Source organism: Nelumbo nucifera, chromosome 4, assembly GCF_055504915.1.
Source record: "Nelumbo nucifera cultivar China Antique chromosome 4, China Antique-T2T, whole genome shotgun sequence".
Lineage (NCBI taxonomy): Eukaryota > Viridiplantae > Streptophyta > Magnoliopsida > Proteales > Nelumbonaceae > Nelumbo > Nelumbo nucifera.
The window spans coordinates 6,852,693-6,880,191 of NC_142652.1; the positions used below are offsets into that span (position 1 = coordinate 6,852,693).

General features: G+C 41.0%; 2 protein-coding genes across 2 annotated transcripts; one reads left to right on the forward strand and one right to left on the reverse strand.

The window, feature by feature from the left end:
* Positions 1–203: 203 nt before the first annotated feature.
* On the reverse strand, positions 204–12,169 carry LOC104591618 (glycosyltransferase family 92 protein RCOM_0530710). Its single transcript, XM_010250528.3, has 8 exons — positions 11,911–12,169; positions 10,065–11,626; positions 1,795–2,165; positions 1,622–1,704; positions 1,300–1,457; positions 1,160–1,209; positions 987–1,061; positions 204–903 (listed from the first exon to the last, which is right to left on the reverse strand). Exons 1-8 carry the CDS (start codon positions 12,032–12,034, stop codon positions 339–341), a joined length of 2,988 nt encoding a protein of 995 aa, XP_010248830.2. The 5' UTR covers positions 12,035–12,169; the 3' UTR covers positions 204–338.
* A 3,332-nt stretch (positions 12,170–15,501) lies between these two features.
* Positions 15,502–27,263, forward strand: LOC104591617 (multidrug resistance protein). Its single transcript, XM_010250526.3, has 6 exons — positions 15,502–15,870; positions 16,247–16,384; positions 25,450–25,536; positions 25,661–25,708; positions 26,586–26,727; positions 26,870–27,263. The coding sequence occupies exons 1-6, from the start codon at positions 15,619–15,621 to the stop codon at positions 26,872–26,874; spliced, it is 672 nt and encodes a 223-aa protein (XP_010248828.1). The 5' UTR covers positions 15,502–15,618; the 3' UTR covers positions 26,875–27,263.
* Positions 27,264–27,499: the final 236 nt, after the last annotated feature.

The window sequence follows — 27,499 nt, forward strand, 5'->3', positions numbered from 1 at the left end:
AGTTCTTCTGTAGTATAAATTTCCAATTCGGAGATCAGATTCCCACAGGTTGGAATAAAATTTGTTTGCAGGGGAGTTCTAAGTTTCCTTTCTCTTTTTATACCAAGTTATTCAGCAATAAATTAAAAAGACAACCAGCTATTTACAATAATAAGTAAATGACAACTAGTAAACAACACCAATAACAAGGTTTTCACTGGAGAATTTTTTGGAGCAGAGAAAACAAGCTGCTATTTTCAAGGTATTATTTCAAAATTGTCTTCAGCATGTAGAACAAACGAAGCAACCATGCTTTTCTAAGGAAACCCTCAGAAGATGAAAGATTAGAGATAAAGAGACTAAGTCGACCGGCCTCTGATGCGAAGTTTCATGGCTCTGGATGCCATGGCTCTCAAGTTTGCTCTGGCTGAGGAAAGAGAGCTTCTTGGTTGCATATGATGGTGATAGGTGGTTCCCCTAAACGCCTCCATGAATTCTTCCCTCTGAAACCTAAAAGCCAATGCAGCATCCTCCTCATGATTAGGGCTTCCCTCCCTAGTAAAAGCCAATGCAGAACCATCATCCACTCGACCAGGAACTCTTCTTCGTCCTCTCACACTAATATCCAATACATCATCCAGTTCTTGACCAGTTACTCCTCTTCTTCTTCTCGCAGTGAAAGCCAATGCAGCATCCACCTCTTCCTCCGGACTAGGCACTTCTCTTCTCGACGCACTAATTTCTCTGCTCATTCTGCTAGAAAGTGGGATAATTCGATTCCGTGTGTTACCCTTTCCAGGGCTCCGGCGCGCAGCTTCACGGCTGTTTAGGGCCCCTGTTGCTTTTCTTGCTTCAACTTCTGCTGGAAACAGAAGTTGTATGGTGTTCCAAAGAACCGTGTTCACTGTGCAGGATCGCCCATTTCTGCTAATTCAGAAGGAAAATTTTTATAAGCGTTTAACCAAATTCGGAAAGAAAATTTAATTGAGTTTCCTGCAAAGTCATACCCAATTAATTGCCTGCATTTTGGGCATCGCTTTCCACATTTATCAGCTGCAGATCTTAGACATTTCTTGCAAAAGCTGCGAGAAGAAGAAGAGCAAGAATACTTAAAAGGAGAACATTAATCAATCAAAGAGCAAGAAAATTATGCACTATTTGAATTGATTTTTCCTTTTACCTGTGACCACAAGGAGTGGTACTGGGTTCGAAGCAAATCTCAAGACAGATCTGTGAAGGAAAATAAACTTGGTTACCAAATGTATTTTGATCCACCCAAGTCGAAATCTAGAGCTGGACAACCAAGATTGAATTCCTTACCGCACAAGATAGCTCTTCCCTCAGTCTATCCATGCAAGGGAGAGATGAACGCGAAGAAGAAGCATCAGATGCCTTTTCAGGCAAAGCAACTCCGTCTTCTTCTCTCTTTTTCTCTTCGATCACTTTAACTTTTGACTCCATCTTCTTCGCTGCATCTTCTGCAGATTAATCACACAGAAAAGAAGACCCCAAAAGCGTGAGCAAGCAAAACCTCATACATACAAAATAGAACACAGAATCTCAATTGTTAAATTAAAAAAAAAAATTTGAAGGTAAAAATTGAAGAGAAAATTTTGAAATGAAGATAAAAGGGATACATTACCTTCTCCTGTAGTCTCCTCATCATCAAGGTTAAGAACAACAATAGGAATTGAAGCAGGATTTCGTCTCTGAGCTCTGCGTTTTCTGAGAAACTGGGAAAATCAACTAAAGATCTATCTAAAGGGGGAAAATGAGAAAAAGGGTGGAAAAGGAAAAGAAAAAGCAAGGGTTTACCTTCTCGAACTGGTTTGTGGAGACTTAAACTGCAAATGGGCGCGTTTCTTCTCTTTGGATTCTCTGTCTGGCGTGTCTTCGACAATTAGAGTGGCCAATAGAAGTGCTTCTTCGTCCCAACCGGCCATCGCCGCCACGGTTCGGAATCTGGGACTCATGATGCTTTCTAGGTTTCCCAAGTTTTCGACATCTACGAGTTCTTTTGTTGGGACTTCTGCGTTTGGCGGGCTCTCATTGTCTTCCGTAGTCATTCTTTGTTTCTTCTTAACTTGTGCAAGGTAGAAGCAGAGTATGGGTCGGAAGTCGGACAGAGGGAAGACCGGAAGGGTGAAATTTCTCAGCAACGGTCGATATTTTTGAATTGGGTATTGCTATCTTTTCCCATCGACTGTAACGGTTATAATATCGGAGTACGGGAGGATACAAAGGACTGGGGATTATTTAAAATGCGGTAGACCCAGATCTCCTGCAAGCAAAAGCTCGTTAACGTTGACGTGGCATTCAGCCGCAGATTGGGAATATCTCGCGATAAGAAGATGTTCCAAACGTGTGGCTGGATTCGTATGTTTTCAAAGAGTGTGCAGAATTGGAATTTCGTCACGGGTCTTCAGATTTAAACGGGCCAACTTTTAATGCAGCAGTGAATCCTCCGTCACATGTCCTCACAAGTTACAGTCATTCTCCATAAGTATGAGAGAGATCCCTAGTGTACAGTTGCAAGTGGCTGTGAGTACACTGTGAGCATGTTTTGTAGGATTGAATCTGATCTCTACACCAGTATATTGCACAGATCCATCATAAACGGGTCCTATTAAACCCGATCTACTCGCCTTCTTCACCCGCATGTTCTGAAAGGAGATTTTAAAGGCGTTTTCGGATCCTGTTATGACTTTCCATTGTAAAATAGACAGAACTTGTCCCAATGTAAAATACTAAAATCTAATCTCATAGAAAACAGAAACATTTTGATCTCATAAAAAAATCTAGAAATTTCATGAAGAGAAGTATCAGATGCAAGAAAAAAATGAATTCGTTATGTTAACTTAGGATAATATAGATGGTTTATATAACTATCGGTTCACATCTGTTATACTATGCTTGTACACGTGGCAAGAAAAAACAGCTGGCGTAAAGAGATGCTTGACATGTGAGCAATGATTAAGTCCCCATATTGGATCAAGTCCCGAATGAAGTGACAATCAATTTCTATGTGCTTTGTGCGCTCATGAAAGACTGGATTTGCTGCAATATGAAGAGTAGCTTTGCTATCACAATGGAGGGTTGGAGGCTCAACTAGAGAAATAGTGAGTTGAACAAGTATTCTATGTAGCCAAACGAGTTCAAAGGTGGCAACAGCCATGGCTTTGTATTCATCCTATGCTGATGAGCAGAAAACCGTGTGTTGTTTCTTTGTTTTCCAAGAAAGAGGCGAGTCACCGAGCAATGTGAGATATCCTGTAGTGGAACGACAAGTAAGAGGACAACTGGCCTAATCCGAGTCATAGAAACCATGCAACTGAATTGTGTCCATGGCAGAGAAGAAGATGCTAGCAGAGAGGGAGCCTTTAATGTAGCGAACAACTCTTAGAGTAGCATTAAAATGCTCTTGGCGAATGGCATGCATGAACTAGCTTAAGCAAATTAACAACAAAGCAAATATCTGGGTGGGTTGTCATAAGGTATATAAGCTAACCCACAAGACGACGTTATTGTGCTAGATCAGAGCATGGAGGGCTCAAATCATCAACGGAGTGATTTTGTTGTTCCATGGGAGTAAACTTGGTTTGCAATCTTGAAGTCTTGTGGTGTGCACAATGTCTAGAGCATATTTGTGTTGACTGAGGAAAATGCCAAAAGCAAAGCGAGTGACTTCAAGGCCTAAGAAGAAATGCAAGAGCCCAAGATCCTTTAATCCAAATTGTTCAACAATATACCTTTTGAGAGATATGACTCGGTCCTAGTCATCACCGGTGATGATGACATCATCCACATACACAAGAACAACAACAAAAGAGGTATCAGAACATGCAATAAAAAGGGAATAATCATTGGAAGATTGTTTGAACCCCAAGGATGTGAGGGCATGTGTCAACTTAACAAACCACATGCTAAAAGCTTGCTTAAGGCCATACAAAGATTTCTGAAACTTGCAAACATGCGCTGAGTCTATAGTCTCAAAACCTTGGGATACTGTCATGTAGATCTCTTCGTTAAGGTCTCCAAGAAGGAAGGCATTGTTGACATCTAGTTGATGAAGATCCCAACCTTTAATGGTAGCTACGGCAAGGAAGCAACGAACAAAGGCAATTTTGCAACTGGAGCAAAAGTGTCATGGTAATTAAGGCCTTTAACCTGTGTGTAGCCTTTTGCAACAAGTCGTACTTTGAAGTTCTCACTGGAACCATCTGCCTTATATTTAATTTTGTATACCCATTTTGAACCAATGGGATGCTTGCTGGGAGGGAGGGGCACAACAGTCCAAGTGTTGTTTCTTTCAAGAGCAAAAATTTGATCTGCTATAGTTTTCCACCAACGGGGATCTTGGGCAATTTGGGAATAGGTCTTGAGCTCAACCTCTAAAGTAGCATGGTTGGATTGTGAAGTTGAATGAGGTAATTTGTAAATGTAATCATTAAGGAAAGCAAGGATGGTGGTTTGGCGACAAGGTCGCTGAAGGTGACCATGAGTAATGGGTTGAATTGAATCTATAACTTTGGTGGGTTGGGCCACATTATTAGTAGTGGTGGGATGAATGGTACCAGTGGTTGTGTTCTCATGAGAAGGGCCATGTGTATTGGGGTAGTCACAATCATCAGATGGATCTAGAGGTAGAGGTACCACAATGGAAGAATTGAGCTGGCAGGTAGTGAGCCATCTTGAAAAGGAACTAATCTTCATAAAATACAATGTCTCAACTTGTGAAGATGTGTCAGGTTTCAAGGCCGTGAACCCGATAATCTTTTTGGCCATGTGGGTAGCCCATAAATATGCAAGGTTCAATTCTAGGAGCAAATTTTTCCAAGGGACCTGGGATGACTTGAACATAACATATGCAATCAAACGCCTTCAAATGGTCATAAGACATTTTTTTGTGAAATAACATTTCATAGGGATAAACATTAGATAGCAAAGGTGTCGGTAGCAAATTGATTATGTAAACTGTATTGAGGAGGCACTCTCCTCATAATGAAATAGGCAAAGAAGCTTGGAAACGCAAAGCTTGGGCCACTTCTAATATATGGTGATGTTTTCTTTCCGCTACTCCGTTTTGTTGAGGTATAGCAACACATGAGGTCTGCTGTATATTTCCTTCATTCACGAAAAATTGTTGAATAGGCCCGGAGAAGAATTCAGACCCATTGTCTGAATGTATTTGCTTGACAGATGCATTAAATTGGTGGGCAACCATTGTGCAAAAAGCCATGAGATAAGTGCCAGCCTCAGATTTATTCCTTAACAAGTAAACCCAGGTACATCGTGTATGATCGTCTACAATAGTAAGGAAATAATGTGCACCAGAGTGTAAGTTTTTTTTTTTTTTATATATATAACCACCCCAAATGTCACAGTGAATTAAAAAATGGAATATTACAAAGGTAGTACTAATGGGAAAATGAATATGAGCTTGTTTTGCTCTATGACAGGTATCACAACATTTGTTTAAGCCGGAGGTAGATATGCCAAGCATAAGGTTCATACCGGCTCGAGAGGCGTGGCTTAAACGCTTGTGCCAAAGTTTAGAAGTGATGAAGGCAATAGAAAAGTTAAAAGCTAATGGTGGTGTGATGGAGTGGAAGATGAAGTGATACAAACCATGGCGAAGTTCACCCATCCCAATCACAATGTTGGAGCTCAGGTCCTAAAGAGTGCAAGAAGAAGCAAGGAAAGTAGCCACATAATATAGTTGTTGTGTGATTTTACTAACATATAGAGATTGCAATGAAAATTAGGTACGAATAGAACATCGTGTAGAATGTAGGAATTCACTACAATGGAACCTTAAAGAGATGCATGAGTGACAGATCCACTGAGTAATAGAATGGGCGTGTGAACAGGTTTAGAATTATAAAACAAAGAAGGTGAGGATATCATGAGGTCAGATGCATCACTATCCACGATCCATTCGATATGAGGTGTTGAGTGCTTACTGATAATGACATTTGCAGTGGAATCAAATAATTCTCGATTCAACATGGAAATGAGTTGTGAATACTGGTGCATGGTTAGTCCTGCAATTGGAGAAGTCTTATTGTTAGATGCAACATATTTGTCATTGGTAGAGGCACAATATGTTCACTTGTCGGTCTTAGAAGAATTGTCTTGTTGTGTTTTATTAGTTCGACGGCGATTCCAGTTGGCAAGATAGCCATGGAGAGCATAGCATCGGTCTTTGGTGTGACCAGTGCGCTTGTAGTGGTCACATTTGAATTTTGATCGAGGATTGGCATTCTTGGAAGTATATGCTACTAGATCTGTTGCTTCTGGTTGCAATACACGAGGAAAAATCACCGACTGATGTCTCTCTTCTTGAGTGATAAGTGCACAAGCCTTGTTGAGGGAAGGTGGTGGTTTAGATCCGAGAATACTGGATTGGATGGCATTAAAAGAATCATTGAGTCCCATGAGAAACTGATGTAGTTTCTCTCTTTCTCCTTCTACTGCAAAGGCTTTGGCTGCTCCACAGATACACTGAATATTCTATGAGAGAGCTGAGTTCATCCTACAGAGTCTTTAGTTTAGTGAAGTGTACAATTACCGATGATTCACCTTATCGAAGGAGAGCAATGTCTTGCTTCAATTAGTGGAAACGAGGGATATTACCCTTAGAAAAATGTCCTTGAAGCTCCTTCCAAATATCAACAGTAAATTCGATGAAGGCCACACTTTCATATATTTCTTTACTTAGTGAATTGAAAATCTATGCAACTACCATGGAGTTGCATTTGATCCAAGCATTCAAATCTAGATTGTTAGAAGCTAGCCGTGTCAAAGACCCATTGACAAATATGAGTTTATTCTTTGCCCTAAGAGCATGTCATGTCTCGCTACTACATCGAGAAGCTATCTCTAGTGAGCGAATATGAAACCAGGATAGCTCCTGGGCTATCAGATGGATGCGAGAAGTATGGGGAATTCATCGTGATCTCCATTATGAACTTGTGATGATAGGGAAACAGAGAACTTGTTTTCGGTGAAGACAAGGAAAAACAGGCAACACAAGAAAGAGGAGCAAAGCAGCTCTGGTACAGAACTGTTTCGGTGAAGATCTTAGAGGAGACCAAGAAAAGCATCACGACAAGATCCTCAGAGGAGGGTAGAAAATAGAGCAATCTTCGATGTAGAGCAGCTCCAGTGCAAAAATTTGGAGTAGAAAGCTAAGAAAACCGGCGCAAGTATTCCCGGAGGAGGGCAACAAACAGATTAGCTCCAACGCAGAACAACTCCAGTGCAAAATTTTGGAGCAAAGCACGTAGTGGGCAGAGAAGTTATCGCTCTGATACCATGAAGACAAGTATTAGATGCAGGAAAAAAATGAATTTGTTATGTTACTAACTTGGGATAATATAGATGGTTTATATAGCCATTGATTCACATCTGTTATACCAATCTTGTACACATGGAAAGAAAAAATAGGTGGCATAACTAATCTTGATATCCCAACAACAGTTGTCTCAACTAATCTTGATATTCCAACATTTCAAAGTTAAAAAATTTATAGAAAATAATATGGTCAGGACTCGATGCTTTTTGACTTCTGAGGGATTATGAAACTACTGCCCACAAGGTATTGCAAATTCAGATATGCTATTTACAGAGTTCACCTCACAACACATTGTAACCATGCATTGGGAGAGTCTGGATCTGCTCCTCACAGAGCGCATCTCACACAGACCTCATTGCTCCATCCCACTATGTATTGAGAACATCTCCCATACTTTGTGTTATTATTCATTGGGAGATGTTCTTAATACATGGTGGGATGGTCTATGAGGTGCGTTCTATGTGGAGCAGATCCCAATTCGCATTAGGAATATCTCCCCATAAACGACAATATCAAATATGGAAGATATTCACAATGTGTGACTATAAGTACCATAAGGTTGGTATGAGTCACACTATGTGAGGAGCAAATCTAGACTTTTAAGACACTATGGCTACCACAAGTTGAAGTTTCAGTACATCTCGCTATCTCAGTTGCTATATAGGGTTTGGGTCAACATACTATGGACCTAAACATCATCATCATTTAAAGTTTTAAAACAATTGAGAAAATTCCTAATCAGTACCCTATACTTTAAAGGTTGTGTCAAGTCTAGGGGTGTCAACGGTATTCGAAATGGTATTTGAAAATCTGATTTTGAATTCGAGATTCGACACAATCGAATCGAATTCGGATATGACCTGATTCGATTTGATAAATATCCGAATTCGATCGATTATTTAATTTTTATATATAATATATAAAATTTTTAAATGTTTATATATAATAATTAAATTATATAAATAATTTATATATTTATATACTTTATATAAATAAAATATTTATTTTATATATTTATTAATTACCTAAAATAATTAATTAGTCGAATTCAAATCAAATTGAATAATCGAATATTTAATCAGATTCGAATTCAAATATTAATTTTTGATATCCATCAAACATCGAATCGAATTCGGATATCAAATTTTTTAACCGGATCTGAATTCGGATGTTGCCTGATCCGATTCGAATTCGATCCATTTACACCCCTAGTCAAGTCAGTCCCCGAACTTCAAATTTCAAAACATGTCTCTGTAGTACTTTGAACTTTCAAATTGTGCCTAATAGGTCCCTATCCGTTAATAGACATTAATAGAAATACCCATCAGGTGTCATTTAATTTTCTTTATTTGCCACTTCCACATAAACCAATTCAAGAGTTGAGCAACGTGAAATGGTAGCACTTCAGATGCAGTGACTGTGGTGGAGAATCGTCGCATTCGTTAGTGTTGAGTTTCTGGAGTCTTGAGTCTTCTTTTGCACATCCAAGTATTAGATTCCTATTTCATCCATATCTGACAATGGGAAGCACAAAAATGCACCAAGTCCTACAAACTCAGTGAGTTATTCTGTGGATGAGATTACCAAGTTCTCATATTTCTTCCTCGTGTCCACGTTACGACTTCTGAAAAGCTCATCAGTGATTAATAAGGTCTGGATGGCCATCATCTCATGTGCAATCCCAACGTGTTTGGTCCTATAACAGACCTTAACACTCAAACGAAATGGGTAAGATGGTAAAAAAAATACCATAAAAGGTAACTTTTCCATTTTAAAATTATTTAATGCACACCTGATATCATGTGAAGGTATTGTCAGGAAGTTTGGGGGACTGACTTGACACAACCTCCAAAGTTCGAGGCATTGATAAGTAAACAATTATATGAATTAGCTACATAAATCTTGTTTCACTGTCTTGTTCTCTACTCTATAATGTCGTCTAGTTTATCCTTTTTGAATTAATGCCTCATGAGGATGAGGCCAATTTCATTATCAAGGTTTATCCTCTTATAACAGTTTTTACTTTTTAAGGGGTTACTTAAAAAATGGGAGCTAGGATGGCTTAATATTACAAATAACTCCTATACAGTGATTAACGGATTTGGATGAGATAAGCACATTTAATGAATACTTGAAAATTTTTTTGACACCTGTCCCTTAAAATACCCTCACCCACCCTTAAAAAAATTAATACCCATTTTTAACAGTTATCAAATATTCCTTTAACGTATGCGCCACTATATTTCTGATAGTTGTGGCCTACGCATTCATAACTTGACAATAGACATAACACTAAATACAACCGAATGGTGAGTTAGGATTCATGTAGCTGAGGTGAGGATTAGGTGTCTTGATTTGGAGAATTGACAGCAACAATCGTGAATCGTCCAACCAAAAGGAAAGACGACAAGAGTCGAATGGAATGAAATTATTTGCAATTTGACATTATCTTCATTTTGTTGACTTTTGGTTACTTCGAGTGCCACCCCATTGAATTTTGGGGTTTCCTCTAATTCTTTCCTATTTATGCTTGAAACTTGAAATCAAAGCATGACTTATTGGAAAGATTATTAGAGAGAAGAAGAACTAGAAAAAATGGTCGACAGACTGTATGCTTCTTGATATAAAAAAACAAAAGAATGAATCAAACTATGTATGTATATATATCTCTCTCTCTAAAAAAACAACGCGAGCTATCTCTCTGTTTCCTCTTATTAGTTATCTATCATCTGCCGTCTTTACTTTCTTCAATCAACGATCTATCATTTTGTTCCTGCCAGGGGAGAATGCCAGTGTGAGGGTCGGCCATGACCCGTAACACCCAATCCCTCAGCCCAGTGTCCATCACCTGACAAAATCGATTCGACCAATCCCGGGGCTCAACCGCCTTTGTACCCAAACCCGGTGTCCGATCTTTGGACCCCACATTCTCCTTGACACGCCAATCAGCTACGTAGGTGGCAACCCTCCTATAGAACTTCTCCTTGAACACCTCCCACACTTGATACTTGTAGTGATTAATCACCATCACTCCTCTCTCCACGTCCACGTACTTGAACCCTTCCCTCAGATGAAAATGGTGCACCACATTTATCAGCGTTGAATTCAACGCTTCCGGCCTCACTATACTCTTGTGCCGCTCCGGGGTACCCATCCGACACGTATACCCGACGGTAACCCCTTTCTCAGGAACACGTTTCAGCCCCGATGGACCGAAGCTATGACATGAGATCCGTATCTCCCCAACCTGGCCATGGTCCGAGTAGTAAGACCCGGATTGGTTCCTCACAACATCGTGCAAATACAGGCCGGACGGCATGTATAAGAACTCGTCCACGTCAATGAACCCGACCCACTTGCACGACTCCCGTGCCCGCATTGCACAATGCGAAAAACCCGCTTCCTGGGTCTTGATCCACGGCCATGCATGCCGGGTCATGTTGTAACCGGAGCCTTTCAACATCTCGATCATCCTGTGGATGTCATCATCGCTGTTGTTGTCGTAAATGAACCAACGTTGAACGCCGATCCGGCCATGGTACATGACCCACTCTTGCAGGAATCTCGCTTGGTTGCGCAACATGGTGCACACACACATCTCATACTTTCCTGCATCCGGTTCGACCGCTTCCGGATGGGCCACCGAGTTTAAGATGCGCCCGCCTTTGACCCGAATGGAGACCTTCATAGAGTTATTAGGGTTATGTGGGCCGTTCATTACAATGAGAGGGGTCTTACACCGTACGATTTCCTGAGCAACGGATATAACGTCCGACCTCAATAGGTGCTTCGTACTGTTGAAATCCCCATCGTACACGCACTCGAATCTCGAGGGATCGGAGAGCCTATTGGGCCGCAAGTTTAAACCTTTAACGAAGACGATGGTGGTGTTGTCTCGATCGAGCAACGCTTCGTATACCAGGGAATCCCAGCGGTGGACGGAACCTGCAGGAAGATGGCCACCGTTGGATTTTAAGGCAAGAGAAACGGTAAAGCCACGCTGTTCAAAGGGGCACCGTACGATTTCGTAATCGGGACGCTGGCGGTCTAACCGGAGCGGCGGAAGCTTCCGGAGGGGATGAGAGGAATTTGGCGGGGTGTAAACACAGTCAAGGTCCTCTTTAGTTAATAAGGAAGCCGAAGATGGAGGGTACTTTAGGAAAATTAGGATTTGATCTGGGAAGAAGACCGTTTCTTTAATCTCGATAGCGGGAGGGAGGGAAGAGTCTCCGGAGATGGCTTCCATGGCCGGATTCTGCCAGGCGGAAATCAGAACTGGATGGAACGACTCTGTTGCAATTAAAACACGCAAGTCAGAAGCCAGTGATTGTTATTCAGAGGAAAAATAAAATTGTTTAAGATAAACAGAAAGCAGAAGATTCATCAGGAACCCATCACATGATAATAGAAATACAGAACAAACCGTATCTATGGGACCTCCGTATTTGGAAAAGAAACCATTAAAATAGTTCATAGATTGGAAGAAAGAAATCACTAAAAAAAGAAGATTTAAATTGAAGTAGCGAATTATTTGAATAGACGAAAATCCCCACAAGAAAAACAGAGCAATTTACCTCCGAAGCGACGAAAAGTAGAGAAGGTGAGGCCTGTGAAGAGCACGCAGGACAAAACCATGAAGAGAGCGCACCAGAAGGACGTGCTCCATGGCACCACCTCTCGTTTCCGGCGGTCCTTCATTTCTGTTTTACAGTAGCGATCGTCGAGAGACGCAGAGTTGCATAAACTCCTCCCTCTGCAGCAAATTCATGGGGTTTCCTCTTCTAGCAGGGAAAAAACAAAAACAAAGCGCCTGCGCCCAAGTGAAAGGAGAGGGTGAGTATAAAGCAGGGTCGATGATACTGACAGTTCTGGACTCTGGAGAGAATAATAGTTAAGGAGGACGGTAGAGGAAGAGACGGCTACCTGCAACTTAAACCGGTCGTGTGGGTTTAGTTGTGGTGGTGGTTAGATTTCGGTGCACCTTCATATACCGGTCGGGTCAAATGACCCGGACCGAATTGATTCATTTAATCAATCAATCCGACTAAATACAGATGAATAGATGATGAGTGGATCCGATGCCATTGGCTCCATATACTTGCCTTGACACTTGTAAAGCTTCTTTCGTCATTGGAAAAAAAGAACAGAAGAAAGAAGGGAGAATTCTGATTACGTATGGCTATGATCTTGGAAAAAAGATAAAGTGGTTGCTTTCATCAATAAAGAGATTATTCTCTTCCTCTTCAGTCTTCAGTCTTTAGTCTTCAGTTGCAACTTATCCGAGCTAATAATCCACTTCGCTTTTAGAAGAAGGATCTAACTTTGCTTGGTCCATCTAGTTTTCCGCTCTGATCACTCTCATCTCATATTGACTTTACGAGTTAAAGTCTAGCTTAAAGCAGTTAGATAAAACATGGATTCGACTACTCAATCCCTGCTTTTGCACTACTTTTACAGGGGGGAGAAGTACAGAACATGCAATGGATTTATAAGAGGATTGATTTAGGGAGACCCTGTCTTTGATTATCGAGGCATATCCCTTGCTCATCGCCAGGAAGTATTCATCGAATTGATTCTTGCGTTACGTTTTGTTCCTACTTTCTATTATTGTCTTTCTGTGTGTATATTTCGTCTTTTCAGCACTAACAAATAAAAAGAAGAGTTTTGTGGCGTGAACTAGAATCAACTCTGCTTATTTATTATAATAATAATAATATTTTTTTTTCAATTATTTAGATTTTATGCATAGGATTACTTAGAGTTACAAAAGTGTGGAGAGAGAAAATAAAATGGAATAAAATTTTGGGATGGCCACACTTGAAGCTTGAAGTGAGGGTGTTTATGACACACAAGTGTCATTAGGCACCACATCAGCAAAGTGCCAATTAAATGATTACCCGTTTCAGGAAGTTCCAAAATGAAGCTTCTCCCATGCAAAAACTGATTACGTACGAATGCAATTAATGAGGACTTTGCTGATGGGGTGCCTATGTGACACCGTTTACTCAATAAACGTAAATGGAACCAAAAACATACTAAGTCATTACATGTATTTTAAGTGAGACCAGAACTGCACTAGTAGATGGCTGTGTTGGGAGACTGTTTTTCACGAATAAAAAAAAAAAAACATACATTCGTTCAGTTTGGTTCTATGGCAGAATCTAAAACCTACTTTATAGGGGTCAGTTCTAGGCTATTGGAATGGAAGCCTATCTTATGAAAGTCGGTTCTGGTCTTGACAGTTCTAGGGTCAATTCCAGGGTCTACCGGTGGAATATGTTCTTTGTTTACTCTCCCCCTTCAAAAAATAAAAGAAGAAAAAAAAATGAAGCATGTTCTTTAAAAACTTGGTTTTCAATAAATATATATAATATATAGTTTAAAACTTATATTATCTTTATTTTTTAAATTGAGTAATTCAATATGTAGATTATCATGTATTAATATATGATTCAAAACTTATCATTCTAATTTAAAATTTTCAAATATTACCTTTTATATTATTTATTATATACATTAAAATATTAAAATAATAAAAACAAATGATTAAATCACTTAAGTAACTCAATGGTCAAGTGAGACCATGGCCTTTTGTAACCATGAGCACTTGGGTTTAATTTCCATGTCCTCAAAAGTATTTTGGGGTTTATTTCTGACAAATTTGGTTCAAAGGCTGGTTCCACCAAGCCCGATCAAGGCCAGTTCATTGATTCAGTTTTGGGTAGGGTAAACCCCTATACCCTAGAACAAAATAGGTGAGGATCAATACCAAAAATTTGGAACCAGATCCTATCTATAACAAATTGGGTAGGGTCAGTTCAAGGTTAGTTTGAAATTGCTTCCACTCGATTCCTGGTAGAACCTATCCATTTGTTCACCCACCTCAACCATCATGTCAAGTAAGAGATTGAGTGGTTGCGGGGCATATACACTTGATGGCTGTGTGTGCTGTGGGGTGTTATTGATATTGGTTAAAATAGCCCCCAACCCCCCAATACATCCATCAAAGTGCAGCTCTTCCAGACTTTGTTTAAATACCTATACCATTCATATGAGAATGCTCATATAATATGACAATGGAAGTTCAGGATAAGTGCAGCAAAACTAGCACAACAAATTCAATAATGGCACACAATAATAGAGTTCAGAACTGCTTAGATCTCTTTGTTGTAGCATTTGAGATAGGCCCAATAACAATTGTCCACCTGTTTATTATTACTATCAAAGCTCTCCTATATATGCAACTTAGAAAACTTCATGGCCTTTCCTCTCCATCGTGAGCTAACAAAAGAGCACGCCTATTAGATCCACTTTCTTGCTTATCTTTGCAAATAAAGCTCTTCTCCTCCGATTTCTGTTGCATTTGGCATTCTTATCTCATTTTTTCTGTTAAAAACTTACTGTTTGTAGGGGCATTTTAACTGTAAAAAAAAAAAGTCCTTCAAACAAGGAATGTCAAATACAATATTATTTTATTTTATTTTTATCAAACACCCATTCGGGCTCATGTTTGGGTGATTTTAGAATCTAATAAGCAATAAACTAGAGTTATCAACGAGTTGGGTCTGAGTCGATATCAACTAAAATCGAAAACGATTTGACATAAAATATTAAAGACTAAGCCAAACCAAATCCAATAATATTTATAATTTTTAGACCCAGAACCGAATCGAACGATTTTCGGAACAATTGAAAACAGTTCGTTGGAAGCGATGTGGGAATAGTTCATAAATAGGACTGTAGAAGATCGGGGCTCACTTTTAAAACACTTCATTTTTCCACTTAAATTATTTGAATTAATGCCAAGTCCAAATTCCAAAAATTGATTTGGCACACAAAAAAAGTCTAAAATTGATTTTACATGGTTTGAAAATTACAAGGAGCTAGGAATCGGGCCTAAGCCTGGCCCAAAATCAAGTGTCTGGACTCTGGACTGGGCTGCTTCGACCAACGTTGGAATACCCAGCATGACACGTTGCAGGCTTGTAGCCTCAACATATTACTGAGATGATGTTCAATCAATGGATAGAAATAGAGATATGGACAGGATCACGTGGGTCCCCGTGCATGTGAGATTTTGCATGGCTGGTTGTGCGCCATGTCAGCAGCGGTAATATGGATAAGAGAAAGAAAGGACGGGGCAGAGAGCCTGAGAATTTTTTGATGATCTGTCTCCATATTCGCCTTGGAAAAAGCATACAACGACACCACTCACTCACCCAGAAATCCCACAAACATAGAGTGAGGAGTTTGCAATTCTTCTAGCATTGATAGAAGTGGGTATGTCTCTAAACGCACTGGTTCGTCTTCCCTTGTCAAATTCGAGGAGCCATGAAGATCTGCTCGTCAAACATTCTCTATTCTCAACTGGGACTGGTAGAAAACAACAGCATAGACAGCGCGTTTTAGTTGTTCAAGCAAAGGGGAAGAAAGGAATGCTAGCTCGTCAGTTCCAACGACCTCCCCCTCCTTCCTTGCCCAAAATCGAAGACGATGGCAACCCCAAATTTGTTATCTTCATTCGCATGGCCAACGTTAGTTATTTTTCCTTTTTCCCCATTCGAAACTTCTCAAGCATTTGTTGCTCTTGATTTCTGGTTTTTGGTATATATTGTTATTAATTATTTGGGATGTGATTCCAATTTCTTCTCTTGGAAATGGTTAAATTTAGTTGTTATTATTATTGTTTTCTTCATTCCGAGGTAAAACCGTAAAAGAAATATCTATTTAATTGATTCCTCTTGATGGATTATCATGCATCATGCATATGGGCGCTTGTGGTTTTTTTATGGATCTTGTAAATTTGTTTTTGGTTTCTTATGGTGGCTTCACGTATTGATTGATGCAACTGTACCCATACTAATAGATTGACTCCCTTGATGGCCTTATAAAACACTTAGCATTCTGCAGGTTTATCTTTGGTACCCGCTGAGTCTTATAACTGGTGGGACAACTGCAAAAATCATGGTTGCAGCTAAAGATAACTTTCTTGGAAAATATATCTACAAGGATACAATAGCGAGAAATCTTGCAGCTGTTATTTACAGAGTAAGTTCCTTTGATGGGTCTTCACCTCTCTTTAGGTTTTAGTTCCTCTGCAAGGACTTGCTTTTTTATAATTGTGCTTATAGAAGAATGCCCTCTTATTTGGTTAAGAAATGTCTTGTTTAATTGCTATTTTATCCGTCATTATTATTAGTATTATCGTCATTGATAAAAGAAAGCTTTTGAATTTTGATTGCTGTAACTAAATTGCATTTGTTTCTTATCATTGGCAAGACTACTATTGTGTCTTTTTGATAATTTTCATAAAAAAAGGAAGAATGGAAATAGGGACGGGAAGCTGCTCTTTAGCCTATGTAACTTAGGAATGATGGCTGTATTAGCCTTGATGACTGTTGTAACACTTGATTTCAATTTTCAAATTTCCAACAAATATCTCCTTTTTGTTTCTAATAAAATGGCCAAAAAACATTGCAAAGGTTTTGCTTGCCTCTGCTTGAATCTACCATGCTGGTGCTCCTCTTTAAATAGAAGCCTTGGGTCTTGGTTTATTGCTCTTCCAAAGTATCCTAGGCTTGAATTGATCAAGTTGGAGACTTTTCTTTAGTGTAGGGAATTAAGAAGTGATGATGGGTTTCTGTTGGGAATTCAATAGAGTTATAGTTGAGTTGCAAAACAGAAAACAAAGAATTTGCTTTATTGTGATCTTGGATCTTATTGAGGTTGTAGCTGATATCTGTCTGTATGTATTTGCATGAAAGAACCAAGAGATATAGTACTGATGGCACCATACAAACACCCCGGGCAAGACAAATTCTATTTGTGTCAAGACTGTTGGAATAGACCAACAAAAGGCAGTTAATCAATTTTACAAGAGGAGGCCACATCAGCACAACTAACCATCCACTTGTAACAACTGCCATCCACTTGTAACAACTGTAACAATCAAGATTGTAACACTATAAGTAGTAGAGCAGAAAAGAATAGGACATTGACTCTTTCAGCATTAAACTCTCCCTCTCTCTCTCTCTCTCTCTCTCTCTCTCTTTCTCTCCTTCCAAGAATTCAGGAGGTTGGCCCCTCGAAGAGCCCTGAGTTAGGCAGGTTCCTAACAATTTGGTATCAGAGCTAGCATGACCAACACAAGAAACACGTTAGTAGACACCCGAGTGGATTAGATGGAGGTCAAGATCCATCGAATGTCTTCAGATCTCAAAGAAATGAAGGAAGGCTTCACTGCTCTCCTCCTTCGACTGGAGCAGGGGGCAACGAACATTGACAGAGGAAGCCAAGAAGAGCGCAGCAATGAAAACAACCGCAGAACAGGGGCGGCAACAAGAATAGCCAAAATCGACTTCCCCATCTTCTTAGGCGGCAACCCAACTCCCTGGATTCTCAAAGCCGAAAGGTATTTCGATTACCATGAAACACCGGAGCAAGATAGGGTAGCTCTGGCTTCTGTGCATCTTGAAGGGGAAGCCATCATTTGGTTTCAATGGTACTGAAGGGGGCACCCTCGTCAAACCTGGGCAGACTTCACGGACGCCATGACTGTCCGTTTTGGATCATATGGTTTCGAAGATCTTGATGAAAATTTGGCAAAGCTGCGGCAGGTGGGATCAGTAAAGGAATACCAGATGGAGTTCGAAAGGCTGGCCGTGAGAGTCCAAGGGTGGACGGAGAAGGCGTTGGTGGGAAGCTTCGTCGGCGGCCTAAAAGAAGAACTGTGACTGGAAGTGAAAGCGATGCAGCCCACTTCGGTCATCAATGCGGCAGCACTACCAAGATTGTATGAGGACAAGTTCAATCGAGCAAGAAAGGTGCAGCGACCATGGGGTCCAGGAGCAAGAAGGGAACAAGAAAGGACAACAACACCAAACAAGGAGGAAGGAGTACTGGGCCCAGGCCCACTGGTTCCTTTCAAATGGCTGACCTGGGCAGAGATGCAAGCCCGCAGAGACAAAGGTCTCTGTTACAACTGCGAAGAGAAATTTGGGTCGGGCCATCGCTGCAAGAAACAACAAGCGTTTCTCCTCCAAACAGATGCCGAAGAGGAAGACGACATCACCGGTTGCGGAGAATCTAACCCAGGGTGGGAAATACAATCCAATGGCATGCCTGAAATATCCTTACAAGCCCTTACAGGTTTTGCGTCCCCTCAAACAATGAGAGTTGCAGGGCTGATTCTAGGACGCCAAGTGTCAATCCTCATAGACAATGGCAGCTCCCTTAACTTCATAACTCAAGTCTTGGTGGATAAAATGGGACTTCCGGTTCAACCAACAACGGCCTTTACGGTTAGTGGCCACCTGTGGATGAGGCATGGAATAATTCCAGGAGCTTCCTGAGATGAGCAGAGGCTGCCGGGATTTCTAGGCGTCCCTTGAAGAAGAGTAGATCATTCTTAATTGTGTACCCGGGGTGCAGTGAGGGATTTGCCAATACTTGGGGCCTTCAACTGTTGTAACTCCTTATGGGATTGGGCTTCTTTTCGCAGTAGATCCAGGAGTGGAGAAGTTGGGGAAGATACTAGTAACTGAAATGACTGTGGATGCCGTGAGAGGGCATCCGCCACTCGGTTAGCAGCCCCTGCTTTGTATTCAATTCTGTAGTCGTACCCCAGTAGCTTGGATATCCATCGTTGCTGTTTTGGGGATAGAACTGATTGATCCAATAAGAACTTCAGACTTTGATGGTCAGTCCGAATTGTGAACCGTCTACCGATCAAGTAGGATCGCCAACGTTGGACTGCTAAGACTATTGCTATTAATTCTCGCTCATAAACTGATTTGGCCCACTTTTGTGATGTTAAGGCCTTGCTGAAAAAGGCTAGTGGTCGCCCTTCTTGCATGAGAACAGCCCCAACGCCTTGAGCGGAGGCATCACACTCAATGATGAAATCTTTTGTGAAATGGAGCAGTGCTAATGTTGGAGGGCTCGCAACTGCCTGTTTCAATTGCTCAAAAGCTTGTTGGGCCTGGGTTGACCAATTAAAAGCGTCTTGTTTCAACAATTGGGTCAATGGGGTAGCTATTAGGCCGTAGTTTTTGATGAAGCGGCGATAGTACCCGGACAGGCCCAAGAAGGCCTTCAATTCTTTCATACATTTGGGTTGCAGTCAGCCCAGTATACTGGAGATTTTATCTGGGTCAGCCGCTACAGTCCCCTTTTCTACAACATGTCCTAAGTAGTGAACTTGGTTTTGTCCAAAGGAGCACTTGGACTCTTTAGTGAACAACTGGTGGGCCTCAAGTGTTGCAAGGGTGACCTGTAGATGGTTCAGATGTTCCTCCCAATTGGGGCTATAGACCAATATGTCATCAATGAAAATAAGGATGAACTTACGTAAATATGGCTGGAATATGTCATTCATCAATGCTTGAAATGTGGCTGGAGAATCGGTCAACCCAAATGGCATGACCCGGAACTCATAGTGGCCATCATGTGTCCTGAAAGCTGTTTTGTGAACATCCTCCTTATGTAACCTTATTTGATGATACCCAGCTCGTAAATCCAGTTTTGAGAATATGGTGGCTTGACTGAGTTCATCAAGCAGCTCATCAATGACTGGTATCGGAAATCGGTCTTTAATGGTGATGCTGTTAAGGGCTCTGTAATCAATACAAAACCGCCACGTCCCATCTTTTTTCTTGACTAATATTACCGGTGAAGAGAATGGGCTGTGACTGGGCTATATTATCCCTTGCTTAAGCATATCTTGAACTTGCTTCTCGATTTCAGATTTTTGAAAGTAAGGGTATCGGTAGGGTCTTACATTGGTCGGGGCTGATCCCGACATGAGGGGGATGCGGTGGTCATGCTCCCGGCGTGGTGGCAGTCCTTGGGGTTCTTTGAACATGTTGCCATAGTGTTGAAGGAGTTGTTGTAGGCGGCTTTGGAAGTCTCTAGGCCCATCTGGGCTGTTGTTAGCTAAGGATGGTCTGGTCCAATTTGAGTCCATGTGCATGAATATGGGCTGATCTGGATCTCCTCTTTGCTTTGTCAGTGTTGCAAGACTGATGGGCCTTGGGCCCTTGCATGTTTGCCCTTGTAGATGGACTGTAGAGTTTCCTGATGTGAAGTCCATGGTAAGACGGGCCCAGTCACAGACCACGGGTCCTAGCTGTCTTAACCATTGAATGCCTAGCACCACGTCTGCTCCACTGAGATGGAGAGGATATAGGTCCACTGCAAACTGATGACCCTGAATCTTTAGTGCTAGGCCCATGCAAATGCTATTGCAAGATAGGCTGTTACCGTTGGCCACATGAACCGTAAAGGCCGTTGTTGGTTGAACCGGAAGTCCCATTTTATCCACCAAGACTTGAGTTATGAAGTTAAGGGAGCTGCCATTGTCTATGAGGATTGACACTTGGCGTCCTAGAATCAGCCCTGCAACTCTCATTGTTTGAGGGGACGCAAGTCCTGTAAGGGCTTGTAAGGATATTTCAGGCATGCCATTGGATTGTATTTCCCACCCTGGGTTAGATTCTCTGCAACCGGTGATGTCGTCTTCCTCTTCGGCATCTGTTTGGAGGAGAAACACTTGCTGTTTCTTGCAGCGATGGCCCGACTCAAATTTCTCTTCACAGTTGTAACAGAGACCTTTGTCTCTGCGGGCTTGCATCTCTGCCCAGGTCAGCCGTTTGAAAGGAACTAGTGGGCCTGGGCCTAGTACTCCTTCCTCCTTGTCTGGTGCTGTTGTCCTTTCTTGCTCCCTTCTTGCTCCTTGACCCCATGGTCGCTGCACCTTTCTTGCTCGATTGAACTTGTCCTCATACAATCTTGCTAGTGCTGCCACATTGATGAGTGGACTGCATCGCTTTCACTTCCAGTCGTAGTTCTTCTTTTAGGCTGCCAACGAAGCTTCCCACCAACGCCTTCTCCGTCCACCCTTGGACTCTCACGGCCAGCCTTTCGAACTCCATCTGGTATTCCTTTACTGATCCCACCTACCGCAACTTTGCCAATTTTTCATCAAGATCTTCGAACCCAGATGATCCAAAACGAACAGTCATGGCGTCTGTGAAGTCTGCCCAGGTTTGATGAGGGTGCCCCCTTCGGTACCATTGAAACCAGAGGATGGCTTCCCCTTCAAGATTCGCAGAAGCCAGAGCTATCCTATCTTGCCCCGGTGTTTCATGGTAATCGAAATACCTTTCAGCTCTGAGAATCCAGGGAGTTGGGTCGCCGCCTGAGAAGATGGGGAAGTCGATTTTGGCTATTCTTGTTGCCGCCCCTGTTCTGTGGCTGTTTTCATTGCTGCGCTCTTCTTGGCTTCCTCTGTCAATGTTCGTTGTCCCCTGCTCCAGTCGAAGGAGGAGAGCAGTGAAGCCTTCCTTCATTTCTTTGAGATCTGAAGACATTCGATGGATCTCGATCTCCATCTGATCCACTTGGGTGTCTACTGACGTGTTTCTTGTGTTGGTCATGCTAGCTCTGATACCAAATTGTTAGGAACCTGCCTAACTCAGGGCTCTTCGAGGGGCCAACCTCCTGAATTCTTGGAAGGAGAGAGAGAGAGAGAGAGAGAGAGAGAGAGGGAGTGTTTAATGCTGAAAGAGTCAATGTCCTATTCCTTTTCTGCTCTACTACTTATAGTGTTACAATCTTGATTGTTACAGTTGTTACAAGTGGATGGAAGTTGTTACAAGTGGATGGCAGTTGTTACAAGTGGATGGTTAGTTGTGCTGATGTGGCCTCCTCTTGTAAAACTGATTAACTGCCTTCTGTTGGTCTGTTCCAACAGTCTTGACAGGCTCTTCGAGGGGCCAACCTCCTGAATTCTTGGAAGGAGAGAGAGAGAGAGTTTAATGCTGAAAGAGTCAATGTCCTATTTCCTTTTCTGCTCTACTACTTATAGTGTTACAATCTTGATTGTTACAGTTGTTACAAGGGGATGGTTAGTTGTGCTGATGTGGCCTCCTCTTGTAAAACTGATTAACTGCCTTCTGTTGGTCTGTTCCAACAATCTTGACAACCCCCCCTTCCTTTAGAGCGACCTTGCCCTCAAGGTCTAATGTAGGAAAATTTGATTGCAGATCTAAGTAGGATTCCCAGGTTGCATCCTCTTCCGGAAGGTTAGACCAAACAACTAATGCTTCTGGTATGACTCTGCCACCCCGGCGCACCCATCTGAAATCAATGATGGCTCAGTCTGCACTTGTCCTTCTTCTGAAAATATGGGAAGGGTCGTACTTGTAATGACTCCTGACTTCGGCCCTTTCTTTAGTAAGGAGATATGGAATACAGGGTGCAGTTTGGATGTTGCCGGAAGGTCCAGTTTGTAGGCCACTGATCCTATTCTCTCCAGGATTTTAAATGGGCCAAAATAGCGCGGGCTGAGTTTGTTCCACTGTCGGCTTGCAACTGAAATCTGCCTGAAAGGTTGTAATTTGAGAAATACCCAATCACCTACTTCATATTGGACATTCTTGTGGTGTTTATCATAGGTGTGCTTCATCCATTGCTGTGCCTGTAAGAGATGATGTCTCAGTTTCCTTAGCACCTCATCTCGTTGCGTTAGCTGTTCTTCAACGGACGCTACTGTGGTGGTTCCTTTTTCATAAGGAAGTAGAGGGGGTGGGTCCCGGCCATATAAAGCTCTGAAGGGTGTCATCCCCGCAGCGCACCTGCGAAGCATCTCAGATATGTTTCGAGACTCTTGTTAACCGCCTCTGTCTGTCCATCAGATTGGGGGTGGTAGCTAGTTGACTTGAACAGTTTAACTCCGTGTAGGCGGAAGAGCTCAGCCCAGAAACGGCTCATAAAGATAGGGTCTCTGTCTGATACAATTGCCCATGTAGGCGCACAATTTCCCGGAGGAATAATTCAGCAACTGTGGCTGCTGTAAATGGGTGTGATAGAGGTAGGAAATGATTGTATTTCGTCAGTCTATCTACTACCACAAGGATAACTGTTTGCTGGTAGAAATGGGCAATCCCGTGATGAAATCCGTTGATATATCATCCCAGACTTGGGTTGGTATTGGGAGTGGTTGCAAGAGGCCTGCTGGTGTTGTAGTGGCTGACTTGTTTTGTTGGCATACTGCACACCCGGCTATGAAGTTCTGGATAGATGTACGTATGCCTTTCCAATGAAATTGTGTGGCGATGCGCTTTTGTGTTCGTAGGATGCCGGAGTGGCCACCTGTGGGTGAGGCATGGAATAATTCCAGGAGCTTCCTGAGATGAGCAGAGGCTGCCGGGATTTCCAGGCGTCCCTTGAAGAAGAGTAGATCATTCTTAATTGTGTACCCGGGGTGCAGCGAGGGATTTGCCAATACTTGGGCCTTCAACTGCTGTAACTCCTTATGGGATTGGGCTTCTTTTCGCAGTAGATCTAGGAGTGGAGAAGTTGGGAAGATACTAATAACTGAAATGACTGTGGGTGCCGTGAGAGGGCGTCCGCCACTCGGTTAGCAGCCCCTGCTTTGTATTCAATTTGGCTATTGAATTTTCTGGATGGCACCAAAGAATGAATAAAATAATTCAACAAGTTGTGTCACTCCCAGCAATAAGCAGCACTATTGCAACACTCTACAATGGAAAACCTAGCTAAAGAAAAAAATTGCTTACATTCTGTTCACGATAATTTGAAATCTATATCTTGTTGTTTGAACCCCCTCATTTGTATACAAGATCTCCACAAGTCTTACTCCCGACACAACCCAAAAGCATAGTAAACTTATCTAAGACTGCTAAACAAATTACTGGTTAAAAAGGACAACTGAAACTGATAGAAAAAAGACAGCTAAACAAGTTAGAATGAACTCCAGACAAATAAACAAACTTCCTAAACTAACCCTATTATTTGCAACTTATTGAAATTAGACAACAGAATTTAGTAATAAATTGTAACTTCCTATAATTATTTAGTAAATGCTAACACTAAAAACAGAAAAGCACAAGTCTGTCTTTTTCTGCTGTGATCTGTCTTCCCCACCAACTTTTAATTTCTCTTTGATTTCTCTTCTAAGTCTGTCTTTTTCTGTTGTGATCTGATATATGGTGGAGTGTTGCCATGACAAAGAATCTTACACTTACATGACACATGCTCCTGTATTTATATTAAAGGTTTATCTATCACTTCTTTCAAAATTCAGTAAAAGAACAAAGGGAAAACTTCATGGCTGGAATCAATAACTAAAAATATGCTGAAAGATATTTTCCTTATTATAAGTCTGATGACTCTGATCTAAAACAACAACAGTAAGGCGTACGTCTCAAGGGGAGGTGGATCCAAGACACCCACCTTCTATAGCTTCAAACAACATAAGAGGACTACACTTCCTGATGCAAGTCCTGAAATGATTGATTGACTAAGGTAGTAAGGTCCTTAAGCCACCACTGCCTTAAATTCTTCCAATAAGACCAATGCCATCCAATAGGCCTTGATCTAGCTTGTAAGGAGGTTATAGTGGCTTTACTGAAACATATGGCCAAGTCTTCCATTAAATTTAAATTGATGCATCTGTCAACTGGGGGGAGGGGATATGATCACATTCAATTCTTCCTTGGGTTTTTGATATCTCTGTCAAGGGATAGGGAGGGATGCATTTCCCTTTTAACTTATTCAATTTGTCTCTTGACCTACCCATGGCTGTTACATTCATAAAAGTAATGGTCCATTGTCAGCAAAGACATGGGGATAATGTGGACAAGGAACTCTGAGAAACCTAAGGCATTGCTGGGGCAACTGATCAGATGGGTTGGATTGGTCTCATCATTTGCCTGAGTGGTGGAAGCAGGGGAAAGGTTGCATCAAGAAGGCTTTTACACACGCCAAGTGGTTGACCTTTATAGTTTTTCCTGTAAATAATTACTAAAACCAGGAAATTGTTTTTTTTTTTCTCTGACCTGCATGGATCTCCGAGTCTCTCACCACTAAACACCTTGTCTTTTAACTGATAAAATTCATTGTATTTGTGTGATTTCTGGTTGTTGATTTCCATAGTGGGGTCTGAGTTGGATTATCTTTTGTGCATCTGAAAGCAAGTCTTGCCATTTCTAGTGCAGATTGACATATTTTCTACTTCAGTCTGCTTGGATCATTCTTTCTCTAATTCTCATGCATTACTGACTTTGTCAGGTGGTCTATAATTTAAACAGGATGAGAAGGAGATACAGAAGACAGCATTTAGGCAATACCGAGTCTTGCGATCAACTACAGACTTTAGATATGGCTACAAACTTGTTGTAATGTCTCTATTACTTAAAACTTGATGCCTGTGCTCTCCTAACTCCTTGCCATTAAAGATTCATCCATACACAACCTAGTGGGCCTTTAAACAGGCTAAGTTTCTTTTTAATGAAAATGCAGGAAAATAGCAATGTAAGAGCTGCTATTTCTACTACAGACGTTATTGAGGTCAGCTTTGATTTTCTTTCTTCCTTTTTGATATATAGGGTCAAATATTAATTTTCCTTTCTATCCCACATTTTGAACAGTTTAATTTTCTCAAATAGGATTGAGGAAATATTGGGTATATGTATATCAGGTACCTTGACCTATGTTTTCTTATGTGAACTCAAGTAGTTAGGTATGGCTTATACACTTGGCAAATATTTTAGCTTCAAATGATGCATTAGAGAATCTAATTCTTGATTGAGTTGGATACTAAAAGAATATCGAGGATTGTTCAGGTGAAAATTTCATAGATAGAGAATCTAGTTCTTGATTGAGTTGGATACTAAAAGAATATTGAGGATTGTTCAGGTGAAAATTACATGGATCCCCTGAATCTTCCGAAATGGAGTGCAGAGATTGTGTTGTGCCTTTTCCTTGGAACAATAACAATCATAGAAATATGCCTTAAATAGAATAGACTGGTGAAGAGGATCCATTTACCCAAACCCAAATAAGTGGGCCAAGATTTGGTTTTTGTTGCCTTAATGTGTTCCATTTCTAATTGGATAACTGGAAAATGCAGGCTATTGCAATTTTATTATTTTGGTTGTTGAGTGAAATGGAATCTAGAAGGTCAATGTTGTTTTTGATGAGATTAGTTTTAACTTTTGAACCAATGGCCTCTGAGCAAATAATAGTCTTACTATTGAACCCTGGAACACTGACAAACTTTGGCAAAAATGTAGTAGCCTGTTGCTTGTATTTTCTGTGTAATGAGACTGAGTTCAAAACTTCCTGAGATTGTTCTATAGTACTTATTTTTGCATTTTTATCTTTACTATAAAATTATTGTACCTTGTTCTCTTATAATCACCCAGCCTATGAATTCAATTTTCAGCTTCCAAGAAAGGAGGAACTCAAAACTGTGCTTGACAAAGTGAAAGACTTTTTTGGGGACGCCAAAGAATCATTCGGGAAGTTAACAGCCTTAAATCCAGCTACACCTGAGGAGCCGATGGAAACTCCCAAAGAAAAATCAAGTAAGAATTGCTGGTATAAATAATACATAATTAATTTAAGAAGCACTCTTCCTTTCTCGTCTACATTGCCAGTCTATCATATATAATAAAATATCTTATACTATGATTTTATGAGTGAAATTTTATTTTTGCACTGCCATAGGGTGAAAGGCTGAGAATGAAGGAGTACTTGTCAACATGGTATACTACAATTATTCCTTAGAGCTCAGAAAGCTTCATTTGCTACCATACTGGCATGGAGCAAGGTTGTGGATGCATCTCGACAGCATAAGATTTTGTACACAGATTCAGTTCACAAAACGCTTTCAGATTTATGTTTTTTTTCAACCTCTCAGTAAAGGAGATATGTTTATTAGATATGATTTGCTAATTGTGAATGGTTGCCATCTTGCATGTACTAACCAGCATTCAGACTCAAGACGGTTGATCTGGGATCAATGAACTCTCCGGGTCCCAGATTATTTTTTATGGTTTTGGTATCTGAATGCTGAATTGCTGATCGGCCAATTTAACTGTCAAGGAGCTTTCCTGTTTTACATCCAGTCTGGTTTACTTTCTTAGTTTTTAACAATAAGGCAACAAATTTGATGAAGATAGATGTTATAAAACACTGAAATGGATCTATTGAACGTCAATAGCTATGGTATACGACTTTCTTACGGATCCGGGATCCCCACACAGGTGGTGCACACTTTTAATAGAGCCCACCAATTAGGAGGTATAATGGCAGATAGCCCTAACCCTAGATCAACCTAGCAGGAGAGAAAACTCA